The 14,734-nt window shown below is 36.6% G+C and overlaps 1 protein-coding gene across 1 annotated transcript; it reads right to left on the reverse strand.

Annotated features, from left to right (window-relative positions):
• Positions 1–9,579: 9,579 nt before the first annotated feature.
• zgc:56493 (Thioredoxin-like) lies at positions 9,580–14,178 on the reverse strand. The gene is made up of 5 exons (XM_027145798.2): positions 14,024–14,178; positions 11,934–12,038; positions 11,168–11,233; positions 10,055–10,120; positions 9,580–9,906 (listed from the first exon to the last, which is right to left on the reverse strand). The coding sequence occupies exons 1-5, from the start codon at positions 14,045–14,047 to the stop codon at positions 9,844–9,846; spliced, it is 324 nt and encodes a 107-aa protein (XP_027001599.1). The 5' UTR covers positions 14,048–14,178; the 3' UTR covers positions 9,580–9,843.
• Between the last annotated feature and the right edge of the window lie 556 nt (positions 14,179–14,734).

Raw genomic sequence — 14,734 nt, forward strand, 5'->3', positions numbered from 1 at the left:
ATCCTGCTCTCACCGATGTGGCACAGGTTCGATTCCTGGGCAGGAAACCGACCCATCCACTGAGAGGTTAACTCTTCATACCAATCTCAAGCCTGGATAAAATGGGAAGGCTGCTTTAAGAACAGCATTCTGCGTAAAACCTGTGCCAAAATTAAACATACGGCTCAGCTGTTCCGGGAGCACCCAAAGGGCAACACTGATCTAAGAAGACCTTATATCTTTCAAAGGGTCCGGTGATGCTTGATATAAACGATCTATTTCTGAAATACGGTTGAAGGATGTTTAAGAGAAGGAATGAAGGAATATTGAAGGAATATTAAGAGCTCAAACATCTCAGACTTTCTGAAATGTTATTAAATGGCTCCAAATTTTAAAATCGAACCCCCAACCCTGGAGGTGTGCGGTGAACGTGCTAACCACTAAGCCACCGTGCCCCTCGTTAGTGTTTACTGTAATATAAACCACATGTTTATATGAATGTGTTCTTTTAATGTAGTTGTGTGGAGTGTCTGACATGGCAATCCCTTGTTACCACAGAAATGAAAATGTGTCAATTGATTCGCTGAAGCTGTAGGATGTTGTCTATTTAGCATTTACGGATAAATTCTCCACAGTCTGCTCCCTGTACCAGTCAGGCCAGTCTCATAAACGCAGGAAACTTGAGAAATTGAAAACACAGTCAACTAAGTCACAAAAACCCTGATAATAATCCTCTGTCCTGGATAATCCTCTGTCCTGGATATTATCCCATGGCTAAAAACATGCTGACTGTTACAAAGCAATGATATTGGAGATTCCTTCCATAAATTCTAAACAAATCTGATTCAATTCAATTCTATTTGTACAGTTCTTTACAGCCATATAGCTTTACAATTAAATATAGTTATTCAGAATAGCAGGAAATCCCTAATGAGGAAGCCAGAGGAACTCCTCGAGGCAGCATGAGGAAGAAACCTTGAAAGGAACCAAACTCAAAAGTGAACCTCATCCTTAACTGGGTGACACTGGAGAGTGTGATTATAATCCATTTCATTCACTTACTGTGTACTATATGGTCAAAAATGCAATAATGTACCCAGGAGATTCAATGTAGTTATAACAAAGTCTATTATGTCAGGAGACAGACAGACAGACAGACAGATAGACACACATACAGACAGATAAATAAACAGACAGTCAGACACACATACAGACAGACAAACATACACACAGACAGACAGAAAGACAGATAGATAGATAGATAGATAGATAGATAGATAGATAGATAGATAGATAGATAGATAGATAGATAGATAGACACACAGACACACAGTCACACAGATACAGACATACAGACATACAGACATACAGATAATATACACAAACTAGGGAAAGCAGTGAATGTACAGTTATATACATTTTCAATTGGTAGAAAAGGTGGAACAAAGTGTACAAGGTGAAGCAGAACTGTATGGTGATTACAGATAGTGAAGTATTAGTGGGACATCCTAGCAGTGTAGTGTAGAGTTCAGTAGGTTTGTGGCTGTGGGGAAAAAACTGGCTGTGAACCTGCTGGTTCTGGTGCATATGGTCTTATATCACATCCTGGATACTGCTTTACCACATCAACAATATCTAAACTGTTTTAAAACGTCTTTCTATTTCAATTTATTATTACTTTTAGGTAAAGTGGCTATACCTCTCCGTGTGTCTGAGCCGAAGTGATAACTGATTAAAACAAGTGCATTAATATAAATCTGTGATTTGGATTTAATCAGCACTACTGACAGCATTCTCAGGAGGAACAAAAGAGGAATAAAACAGTGTTTTAACAACAAAAATAATCAACAAGAGTCATAACAGCTATTCGGCTTTGTGTCAGGGTTATTTTTCTAACAGCACACCGCTCAAGTCTTTTATTCCTTGTTTAATGATCCCAACACTGTCATAGTAAAGCATTCCTCAGAGCAAACACACAACACACTACAGAGCAACTAAACAACACAAAGGCACAATTAGTCACGTCGTTCACCAGAAAATGTTTAACAACTGACTATTTTTGTACAACTGAGCACCAGTGACGAAGGACGAAAAAATGGTGAAAGGAAAACAAACCAATAAAAAAAATGGATTGTTATTTAATAAATTACATTTATTTAAAAATAAATATTTTTTAGGTTTCTCCTCATACTGTCATATAAAGGGTCAAAAGGTGTTTGATTCAACAGATATATCTAGAAATGTGGTTTTGTTGGTGCTCAATCAAAAATGGAAATGTAACCAAGAAATGTATTTTGCTTGAGAACCTTTTTTTTAACCATATAGAGTCCATAAATATTGGGACAGTCACCATTTTGGTCAAGTTGTCTCTGTACATCACCTCGATGGGTTTGCAACAAAGCAATCAAAGGGTTTAACAAAAAGATTACAGTAACCATTTCAAATTGCAGCCATTTTATACACAGTTCCTCCATTGTAAATTGGACAATTGTCTCCTAAGCAGTTTCATTGCCAGGTATGACCTGTTTCCTCATTATTTCCTGATCGTTTAAAGAGATAAAAGTGTTGAATTAGCATTTCGTACAGTAGCTGTTCATGGACACTCTCTCTATGCGGTCCTATGGAGTGTGCTGATGTAAGTGAAAAAAGCCATCATTAGGCTGAAAAACAAAACAGACCTATCTGAGAGAGAGAAACTCCAGAATTGGCCAAACCTTGTAAAAATTTGTACGTTTTTGCAAAGAAGGAAGACATTGACGATCTCACCAACACTAAAAGCCATGGATATCATCATCAGAGTCTCTAATAAAGAGCCCGTCATTCATCTTTCCACACTTAGTTATCGTTGTGTGATATAGTTTGCCTTTTATGGAGATTGTGGTTGTTACAGAATGTAAACCAACCATGTTGTGACCACCTTTTGTCATTTACCGCTGATTTGCCTTCATCGACTGTTTAACAAGTCTAAAAAAAATCAGCATTACAAAAACTGTGATTTCACAGTCTATACCAAACCAAGAATTCACTAAAGATTTACAAGTCACAGATCCTCACATGACCTTAGCAAGTTGTTGCAGTCTACAGAGCACATGAAGGCAATAGATGAACAAATTTACACCTTAGCATTCAGCTTGACCAGATCCTCAGAGTAACTAGCAGAAGACAAATGCTCTGTCCCAAATGCCATATGACACACTTACACTAAGCACTCTGTATTTTAGAAAAATCCTAGAAAAGGAAACAGAAATGCTCATTCTGAGAAGAACTGGCAACCCATCCAAGTTCACACCAGAGATTATGGGCTAGACTTCATTAATGTCATTAATTAATAATAAAGATGGATGTATGCTTGTTCACTGCCAATACATTACGACACACTAACACTATACACTCTGTACTCTGGCTTCTAGTGTATGACTTTTAGGAGGGTCGTATCCTATCAAATAGAACTCTCTGTGAAATATTTCTGTGACAGGAAGTATAAGTCCTTTGGCAGTCAATGGCTTGACATGCTGCCGCTAGCATTAACACAATACATTGACCTAAATCTAATATTACAACTAGACACAAGACATTTACAAGACCTCTTGTCTACTTGAGTGGTGTCGGCCATCTTGAAAATGTCCAGTGTCTGGTAGCCAACCCTGTGTCCTCCACATGAGTGTTGAGTGTTTGAAGTGTCCAACAATCCACACATGGTTTTCCCAGTTGAATAAGCGACTCATCCTGGTTACTCAAAGTGCACTTCATCTCAGATGAATTTTCAGTGTGAACACACAAATAAACTAAATAATGGCATTGACCAGTGCACAACTGTGCATTATGGGATGCGAATAAAGAGATGTGGGGAAAATTTGGGGAAAAATGCTTGTTCACTGAAAATGTGAGTAAAAGAAGACATTTTGTGTGTGGATGTGAGTGTGTTCGTGTATGCTGTGTGGGGTGAGAACGAGAAGAAGAGTCTCATTAGCATAATTAAGACCACATGCTAAAGAGCAGCACTTAATTTTGTTCTGCAATCAATCACCCTTCCTTACCTTTCCTTTCCTTTGTCTGACTTTCGTTCTACCTCTCCCCCCTCTCTCTCTCTCTCGCACACATTTTCTCAGATTTTTTATTCTCTCTCTCCTGATGATGATGAATGGAAACGTACCTGTGTGACACCATCATTACTCATCTTCAAGGGTGAGATGTTGTAGCACACAACAGGAGAAAGAAGAGGATGAGGTTTTGTTTGGGGTCTGTTTTAGAGGGGTTACACACACACACACGCAAACAAACACACACACACACACACACACACACACACACACACACACACACACACACACACACACACACACACACACACACACACATTCCCCATGGGGTGCCGTGCTAAATGGGGGTCACGTTGTCTAGCGGTAACTTCTCCATTAGTGTAATAAAGATGGCTTTAATCTAATAAAAGCAGGCTGCGTGAATAAGCCATCTGGAAGTGGACACTAATCACAAGCTAATTTTACAAGCCTAAATGTGTACAAGAGTTTCTGTGAAACAATAATCAAAAATTTGCTTTTTTCTAAACTTCTGAAATACCAGCTAATCATCAGCATGTGTGCTTTTATTTTGGTTTTAGATTTTCACACTTGTTACCACGATTCAATATATGGTAATAAAGATTAACCCTCTCCTGCTAAAAGAGGCCGAGCCAAGCAGCTGGATGTTCTCAGTGGGGGTGGAGCTAAATTCAATTCCAGAAAAACAAACAAACAAACAAATAAAATACCATTAATAAAGAAATTATCCAGATCCACTACACTGCAATATTGCAACTATCGACATTCTTTCCTGCTGTATCCAAATTGTACAGCAAATATTACAGATCACGTTACAAATGACAATCTGCAGCTTTAAGGGGTCAACAGAGAACATACTTCTTTGACAAGGTAGAAAAGTACAACATTGCAGATCTACAATTAGCTCATAGGCATGACAGACAGACAAAGGAGCCACTGGTTGGTGTACTACAGCAACATTCTGGCCACTAAGCTGTGTGTGTGTGTGCGTGTGTGCGTGTGTGCGTGTGTGTGTGTGTGTATGGTGGTCTGCTTGATGGATGCTCTTGAAACCCTGAATGCAGCAGAGCCACAGAGGTTCAGCAGATAAAGCAGTGTAATGAGAGGAAGCTCTATTACCTTGTTCAGTTTGTGATAAATAACCCTGACACACACAAACCTCTGTGTCCTCACAGATCACTGAGGAGCAGCTGCTTGAATAATGTTACTATCTGGCGCCCTCTAGTGTCAGGGAAAATGGTAACATGCATTGAAATCAAAGCGCTGAAAGCCAATTACGGATGTACGATGATGCTGTGCGATTTAGAAAAATAATCATTTAGGGACAATGACGTGGCACTCTGAACACATCACTTTCTTACAAAACATGTCACACACGCCTCTTAATGCTGCACAGGTCATTTTCAGATCGACACACGTCACATTTCTTAAAGCTCCCCATCACACATATCACACATTTTATTTTTTGTTGCACATTTTTTTTTCTATTTTTTATAATTTTTTTTTTTTTACCAAATACACCACTTTACGCTTTCTTATCAATCCACATAGAACACACCTCATTCTTAACAAAGCACATCGCAGCAAAGCACAGACAAGAAGACAGATATTTAATGTCATTTAGTCACACAAGCCACCACTTATTTATTATATTTATGTAATTATTAAAGTTCATATTTCTATCCTTAATAATTTATTATCAAGGGCCTATTTATCTATTTATTAACCTGTTAGCCTGGTCACTTGTATTAAATGGGTTTAATCCAAACCTCAAAAACATGTAGGCCTATAAATAATAAATAAATGCCACTTCATGCCTTACATCTGTCGAAAATGAGCTCTGTCGAATTTACTTTACAGTTAAAGAAAAAAAAGATTTCTTAACAATATAACCAGATAATCTAGCAAAATGGTTGAAATATCACATCCTAATTAAAGGTAGACACTCTGACTATATCTGGAAATAAACCGAATAATAGTCACACATTTTTCAAGGATTCATCCTGTAGACCTGTGTGTAATGCTGCATGTCACCAGTCTCAAGCTCTTCATTACACCATTCTCCAGCAGATGGCAGGAGAGTGAATAAAAATGACATCATTGACACGCTTGGGAGGTGAGGGACGCATGGACGCATGGATGCATGGACGCATGGATGTATGAAGGGAGTAATAAATAGATGTATGGATAGAAGAAGGGAGGGAATGAATAGATGGACAGATGGAGGGATGTGTGGATTCATGGACAAATGGATAGATAGATAGATAGATAGATAGATAGATAGATAGATAGATAGATAGATAGATAGATAGATAGATAGATAGGACTTGTCAAGACAGCAGATAATAACCATAACCTTATGTATATAAATATTCTATACAATGATACAAACAAGATTCATGAAGAATTCTCACATTCACGTCTTCCATCCCTTCTTTTCAGCCTTGCACAGTGACAACGTCTCTTACTGCACAGGTTGATTTTATATACAAGCATGTTGGAAGCCACCGCTGTGCCAGATATACAGTTTTATATTACATTGTAACTGTTGAGATAAAACGCTGTCTCTGTCCACAGTGCTGAAGAATAAGAAGCAGAAGTATTAGAGCTCTCCATGGTGCTGGTGTTTAACTATAGCAAAGTGCACGTTTTCTACTGAAAGGTCCCTGACTCCACATTCACATTTGATATATACACATTATATTTATTATCATTTTATATATACAAATATGAGCAAAAGTATTTAGACCCCTGACCAATTCTCTTTCATTTCCAAATTATAAATGGTATGCTAAATTTTATTCTGATGGATATTTTATTTAGGGTAACATTGTGTTTTTGTTGGGAAATATATTTAGTAAAGATAAAAAACATAAGTATCTTGCTTGCATAATTATTTAACCCCCAACTAACTGCTTTAAGTCTTTTGGATACATTTGCACACAGGGATGAAGGGATTTTGACCCATTCTTCTTGGAAGATTTTCTCCAGGTTTTTCAGATTGGGTTACACTTTGCTGCAATTTTCAAATAGAGCCACAGATCAACAGATCTTTGACAGGGCCAATGTAGGACATTTATCTTTTTTGTTTATAAGCCTCTCTAAGCCTTGTGCTTAGGACCATTGTCCTGCTGAAAGATTTAATTTTCTCCGATCTTTAGTTTAACAGTTTGAAGCAGGTTCTTTTGTAGTATTTCCCTATATTTTGCTCCACCTGTTTTTCCTTTGATTCTAACATGATGCCCTTCCCTGCTGATGAGAAGCATATATGCAAACGGAAAGGACTCGAAATGCCATAGCAGCAGAAATGATATAATTTGGCATTGTATGACATTTCTGCCCCGTGTCTGAAATGTTTACATTACATTTATAACATACAGATTTTAGAGCATCTCTAATATGATCGGTCACGAACGTAATCCCTACATGATATAGTCTCAAATATCTTAACATAGAGACAAAGTGAATGCTTATAATAGACCAGATTTTAAAAGCACTTCTATTTTATTTTTATTACACAACCAATCATAGTCTTCAAAAGAATGTCATACCAAGTAACAGGGATAAGCCCCGCCTCCTCTCGAAGATAAAAGTTGTATATTCCTTGCTCAGTGTTACTCTATGATTGAACCTGAATCCCTCCTCTAAGCTAAATTAAGAGCTTTCTGAGATTATCCTTAGAAGCTTAATGTCTGGGCCCAAATTAATACATTTTTAATAATCAGAATTAACCTTGTAGTAATGTTATGATCAGTAATACTGTATATAAGTGATTAATATCACTCAACACTATCAAAACAAACTAGGTCCCAAGGATGAATACAACACTGACAAATAATAGTATTTACACAAACACTGTATATTTTTGGCATAGACATAAAAATCACACCTCTATGCAAAGCCCACATCAAGGCCTCGTTCAACCAATAGACTAGTGCCATTGAAATACGCTACAAAACAAGCAAAACAATGCAAGATAAACCGCAGCTGCTAGCAAACTAATTACTAGGCTAGTTGAATGTACTCAGTTTTGCTAAGAGCAAAAGAGAAGTAAAATAATTGTCTAGTCAAGTATTTTACAGTTTTATTCTTTCTAGGCTAAATGTTATATACGTTTATGATCAAAATGCCTTACATGATGAACTGAAGGAATCGAATAACTTCAAACAGATGAAGTAATCAAACCCTCCTTAGCGGCTTCTAAATCACATGATCAACAGCATGGCTCTCTATGAAATGGAAATTTTACCATTCCACATGAATATAATAATAATGCAACATTTTCCGATGGATACGTGTCAGCTGAATGTAAAACCTCATTGCATTAGGTTTAATAGAGAAGTAAATTGTGACCATGGGGTATGTTTGTTTGTCTTTCAATGTTATGCTACTTAATCATAATCATGGTACTTAAGCATTCCCGGAAACACAGCTTACTTTAATCAGTACTGTGAGATAGCATCTTTTCTTTTATGTTTCTTTAACTAATATTTGTGTACTGGATTTATATTAAAAAGGTATTTTATATATGATTATATAATAGTTACTTTCTTACCATCGTCGCTTTTCTTCAGCTTGATATGAGGGTCTTTGTAACCTGTACTTATTCACAGCATCTGTTGGGTGCAGAGATAATTACACACCTAATAATCTTATCTAGATGGAAATTCTTAACTGTTAAAGAAGGAAAAAGCAAGTCTCGTCTCTAATCAGGAAAGTTCTTTGCTCATCCAGACAAACACCAGCTCATCCATGGGGCAAAGCTCCACATTATATACATCAGCTATTCATCAAATGTTAATTTTCATAAAATCTTCATTCAATTCCATACATTTTAATTTCTGGTGAAACACTAATGCCCCCTTTCGAGTACCCAAACAAGTTAAAAAGAAATGTTCATATTTGACAGATAAGCCTATTTCCATATAAATGTGTGTAGTTTATTTACTTGTTTTTAAAAATAATGTTATTGATATGAATACTTGACTTGTGACAATAAAGGTGACTTGATTTTATAATTAATTCATCCATGAGGCAAAAAAAAAAAAAGTATGAAGATACTCCACTGTGCTCATGTGCCAAGAGGATGTTTTAAGCTGGAGGTCACATTGATTGCTGTGGTTGGAGTAAACAGAGAACTTTAATTCATACTGTTACATAGGTATCTATATAAAGGCAAAAAATTTACTAAAAACCTTCACACAGTCGTACTGAAATATTCTGCTATTCTGAATAGAAACAATATTCCACTACTGCATGCATCTTAACAGGGAGTAAAATTATTTACAGCATACACGTCCTGGATTTCTGCGGATTCCACTGAACTGCACACCTGTACATTTATTTCATAATTTATTTCTGACACATTGTAAATAAATTAGGAAATTTATATCCTAGTATATCTTATCTATCCTTTCTGTCTTCCTTATTCCCCATCATTCATCCACCTTCTGGTTGTATAAAGACAAACTATTGTAATATTGTTTGTGCACAGCTCATCAACCACTTGTCTTTTTTCATAAAAGAAAACAAAAAAGAAGCATTTTTTATGCTGTAGATCTCTGTTTATTAAACCTGATTTAATGAGCTGTTTTGAGTTACACGGCTTTAAAAAAAGTTATATAATAAATAATATTTATTAATGATAATGAGTATCAATAAATTGAATAAGGCATACTTGTTAGAAAATACTATTTCTAGAACTCATGTCATGGAATGAAAAGTTCATTAGGCAAAGAAAATTATTAGTAAGGTATGAGAGACTGTAGGATGTGTTAAGAGTCAAGTTTCTATTTATATTCATGCTTCACTTGAGGGTCTTCACCAGCTCCTCCAGTTTTGTCTGATTGGCCCCAGAGAACTCGCTGATCTGCAGCAGAAATAAGAGTAAAAAAAAAAAAGCATCACTGTGAGATAGCTATGGAAGAAGAAAACGTTATGCATGGCAGGTTGTAAAGTGCTGTTGTTTTTGTGTGTGTTTTAACATGAGTGAAAAAACAAATCAGAGAAAAGCATACCTTCTTTCCTTCCTTGTAGAAGTAGAATGTCGGCATGCATCTGATCTCACAGGACTGGGCCACATCCTAGAGGGGGGAGGGAGAGAGAAAGGAAGAGAAGAGAAGAGAAAGAAAATAAATAAAAGCAGCATTGATGTATCTCACTTTTTTTTCAGCACCAAAACTCAATGTCCTTTTTACACTCAAAAATAGTTCGGTTGCATTTCTCTCAATCTTCAAAACATTACATCCTGGTGTGCTGCTGTTCACGGGCATATTCAACATAGCTTGAACTTTACACTTACATTATTATTGAGTATGGCATTTTATCCAGGTTAACAGAAATGCTGTCTCTCTCAGACATGCATTTAAATGCTTTTGTCCATTTAGGGCAGTGCTCTAGAACACTGTAGAAGCAGTAATTTCCTGTTCTTTCATATACACTAGCTAGGACATCTGATCTCTCCAATGCTTTTAAATTTACACGAATACACAGTACAGCAGTAAAGTAATCTCTGAAGCAAGATTTAGACGACGAAGCCAAACAACCGAGAGAGCTTTTTATGGACCATACAGCTGAATCACTAAAATAAAAAGGTCTACATGCAACATCAGATGTTGTTGGATACAGAATCAAACACGAATATATTATTCAGAACAAATCTGTTATACAAATAAACACACTATTCAGGTTTTGTTTGTTTAGGAATTAATAAAAGATTCATAGACATGCCTTAGAAAATACTTTTTCAGCATCCTTAGTAACTGCCTGGGTTTTGATGGTTTAAATTTGGTTACTAGTCTTTATGTTTTCTGAAATAGAACCAAGTAAATTTGTTAAACATCAGAAAGGTAGAAACATAACTGTCTGTGCAAGATTATAAAAATTCTTCAGACACACACACACACACACCACCACACACACACACCACACACCACACACACACACGACCAATTGAACTGGGATAATGAAGCTGTGCTTAGTGAGCTGTCAGAGACAGACGTTACCACAGAAATGACCAAAAGCCTTAGCAAACACCTACTGCAGATTTAAATCTAAATACATGCACAGCACTAAACAGACGATCTCACACTCTACAGCACTGAAATAAAAGACCAGCAGAGATTACTAACCTGTGCATCATCCACATCTACCTTGAGGAAGACCACGTTGGCATTATCTGCTGACTCAGAGAGTTGCTGAAAAGGAGAAAGGGAAGGTTAAGGATAAATATGTCTAACTAAGAATTAAAATGTTAGTAAAGATGTTGCTGGATTGGTTGAGGAGAAACTGAGTTAATGCTAAAGATAATCCATTTACAATACCCAACTCCATGCAACAAAAAAAAACAACAACAACAAAAAAACTCTATATAGAAAGTTCAGTGTGTATTCCATAGTCTACACAAGCAGATTTCTTGTACAATTAATAGCAATGGTTGTCAAATGAAAAAAAAAAACTTCAGTGGATCTATTCACAAGATATTCCCAATTTGGATGATAGATTGAGTCCCATGGTGTTCCAACTGCAGTCTGATTGGGTAACCACCATGACAATTTCCCTTTGCATTAAGTAAGTTCCAAGCATCCTGTACAGAGAACCATCCTCAACCTCACTGGACACATTTGAGATTAAATGGAACATCGACTGCACCCCAGACCTCATCACACATCAGGGCCTGACCTCACTAATGGCTAAATGATCACAAATCCCCACAGCCACACTCCAACATCTAATGGAAAGCCTACCCTGAGGTTATTATAACAGCAAAGGGGGATTCTGTCAGGAAAAATCTGCATGCATTTCTACCCAGGTCAAATCAGCACACCCAACCAGGCCTATGAAGTCTATAGGTGGCCTGATAGGAGAGGCACTATGGTAAAAGCTGGATTTACTCACTTTGAAGAAGGGAGCGATACCCTGGCAAGGGCCACACCATGTAGCTGTGAAGTCCACAACAACAAGTTTATCACCTGCATCAGCCAGAGCTTTATCAAAAGCTTCCTGTAGAGGGGGGACAATATTATAGGAAACATTAAACCTGCTAGACAGAACATTAAGACCCATATTCATAAATATTCTTAGAAAATGTGGGCGTTTCCACTTAACATTAGAGAGATGATTTAATAATTTAGTGCTATAATGGAGTTATTTACATTAAATCTGTTATACACATTTTAGATGATCTCTAATATGATCGGTCACAAATGTAAACCCTACACGATATTGTCTCAAATATTTAACATAGGCAAATAGCAATACTTTAAAAGCTCTCCATTTTCGTTTTTATTGGGCAACAATCACAGTCTTCAAAAGAAAGCATAATAGCAACAGGGTTGAGCCCCACCTCCTCTCTAAGATAAAAGATGTTGTATTGCCCTTGCACAGAGTAGCTCCGAGGTTGGGCCTCCGAGATTGGGCACTCTTAGAAAAGACTCCTAGTTAGAAATTTTTAACCTAAATTAAGTGCTCTCTGAAATTATATATCATAGAATATTTATGAATAAGGGCGCTTTGTTTTTTCCTTTTAATTATTATTATTGAAACTAAAATCAAATCATACACAATTAGAGAGACACACACATGCACATCATTTTATATAAACACTAATTTCCAAATACTGTAGTTGTTGCATCTGGATAATGACAAAAGACAAGAAAATAGCAGTTCAAAATTCCCACGTTTAGAAAATAACCTCATCCCCCTATTTTATTCTAAAGGGATCTTAATGATTGGAAATGCTATGTGCAGTTACATGAATACTTGACTCATGTTTAAGTAAGACACATAACTGGCTGTGTTTAATTCCTTTACACTGTAAATGTACAAAATATGGGTTATGGGACAAGGAAACATCTGAAGACTACAACCTCCATAATTATTACAGTAATGCCAAGCCCACGTGTTCAGGTGTTCATAAAAGTGCTTAGCATTACATAAAACTAAGGGGGAAAAAAACCCAACAACAAACAAGTCAAAATGAGAAATCACACGCGTGAGAACTTAAATCCCATTACACGTGAGATCCACGTGTTTGAGCTGCAGCGCGCGCGCACTGTTAGCACTGACAGCTAACACGGTGTAAAACTGTACATTTATTGTAGGACAGATTGAGGAAAAACATTTTCTTCAGCAAGATTTCAGCCTCAATTGTGAACTCGAACATCAAACGTGCGTGTGTTTAATGTTAAATAAACAGTATATAAGCTGAAAAAGTAAAACGTACGGCGTAAGTAAACCTAGAAACTTAAAGGATGTTAAAAAGTCTCTCAACTGACGAACACAAACTAATAAATCCATACAAACGATCCGAATAACTCCAGTTAAAGCATAAACCGCATTCTGCATTCTTTCTCCTTGAGATATCGACATTTTGTCTTCTTCAGGGAGTTAGCTTAGCGTAGAATAGATTAGCATAGATAACGGTTTTTTTGTTTGTTTGTCTTTTTATGTTTAAAGCCCTCACAGACTCTGGGTTTTTTTTTTATGAAACTTTAACCCAATAATTCAGTGTTGAACATGTTAAAAGGTTTATCGAAAACGTGTAGATGTTGTTTTAGGTCTGAAGCCGGAGGACGTCAGACTGCTAACGCGGCTAGCGCCATTTTACACAACGGCTGAAACAGCGGTGACAAACTAATACTAGGAGAATACTAATACTAGGAGAATTAATACTAGGAGAACTGGAGTTAGGGTTTTTTGGCACATAAGTAACAAAAACACCATCTACGTATAACGAACACTTTAAAGTTAAAGCTATACGAATGTGGTTTGGTTTGTTAGGAAACTACACAAAAAGGTGCTAAACCTGGTAGATAAATAAGTCAGTGATGCTGATTAAATGTTTATAATCAGGATGTTTATATTTTAATATCTTAATAAACAATACACAGAAAAATTATTTTATAATCAGAAAGATTTTATATATAACTTAATACACAATACAGAGGGGGAAAAACCCACAGATCAAAAGCACCACTCGTGCTTACCTGATTCTCGATGATGATGATCATGATGATTAGTTCTTAAAGATTAAAAAACAGAAGTAAAAAAAAAACTTTCCTAACACAATTCTTTAACTCTGGAAGCTCTCACTGAAATGCTGGCGTCGCGCGCTGGGCTCTTAACCAGAAGCCCCGCCCCTTACAGGAGTAACATTGTAGTGGGTTGCCATGTCTTCAGAAAATAATTCTATCCACACAAAATACTTAAATATACCGTTACCTCCGTTATCCACCACCACGCTTAGTAAATATGAATAAAACAATAATTCGTTATTTCCGACTGAACGAACTGTAAAAGTATATTTTACTTATGAGCTATAGTTTACTATAGTTGCTGTGCAATAAAATTTGGTCTTGTTACGCGTTTATTCCAGACATGGCAACATGACTGTTAACTGTGACGTTACATAATGCTGCATTTCAGGGCAGGGCGCCATGTTGTGAGTCACACCGTCATAATATGTCATTTATGTAAATGAGTGGAAATCGGGAAATAGAAGGACAGTTGATTATCAAAATGCTAATATTTGCAACAGCAAATAACGTGCTAATCAATTTCAGGTGACATTCTAATTTCCCCACCAATATTTATAAATAATCATGATTTAGATGTCATGTAAACGGTTGCATAATCACACACACAGGTTCAAGCACAATTCACATGAGCTCATGACTGATCTCGGTCTCTTCCAATCT

Source organism: Tachysurus fulvidraco, chromosome 4 (genome assembly GCF_022655615.1).
Source record: "Tachysurus fulvidraco isolate hzauxx_2018 chromosome 4, HZAU_PFXX_2.0, whole genome shotgun sequence".
Classification (NCBI taxonomy): domain Eukaryota; kingdom Metazoa; phylum Chordata; class Actinopteri; order Siluriformes; family Bagridae; genus Tachysurus; species Tachysurus fulvidraco.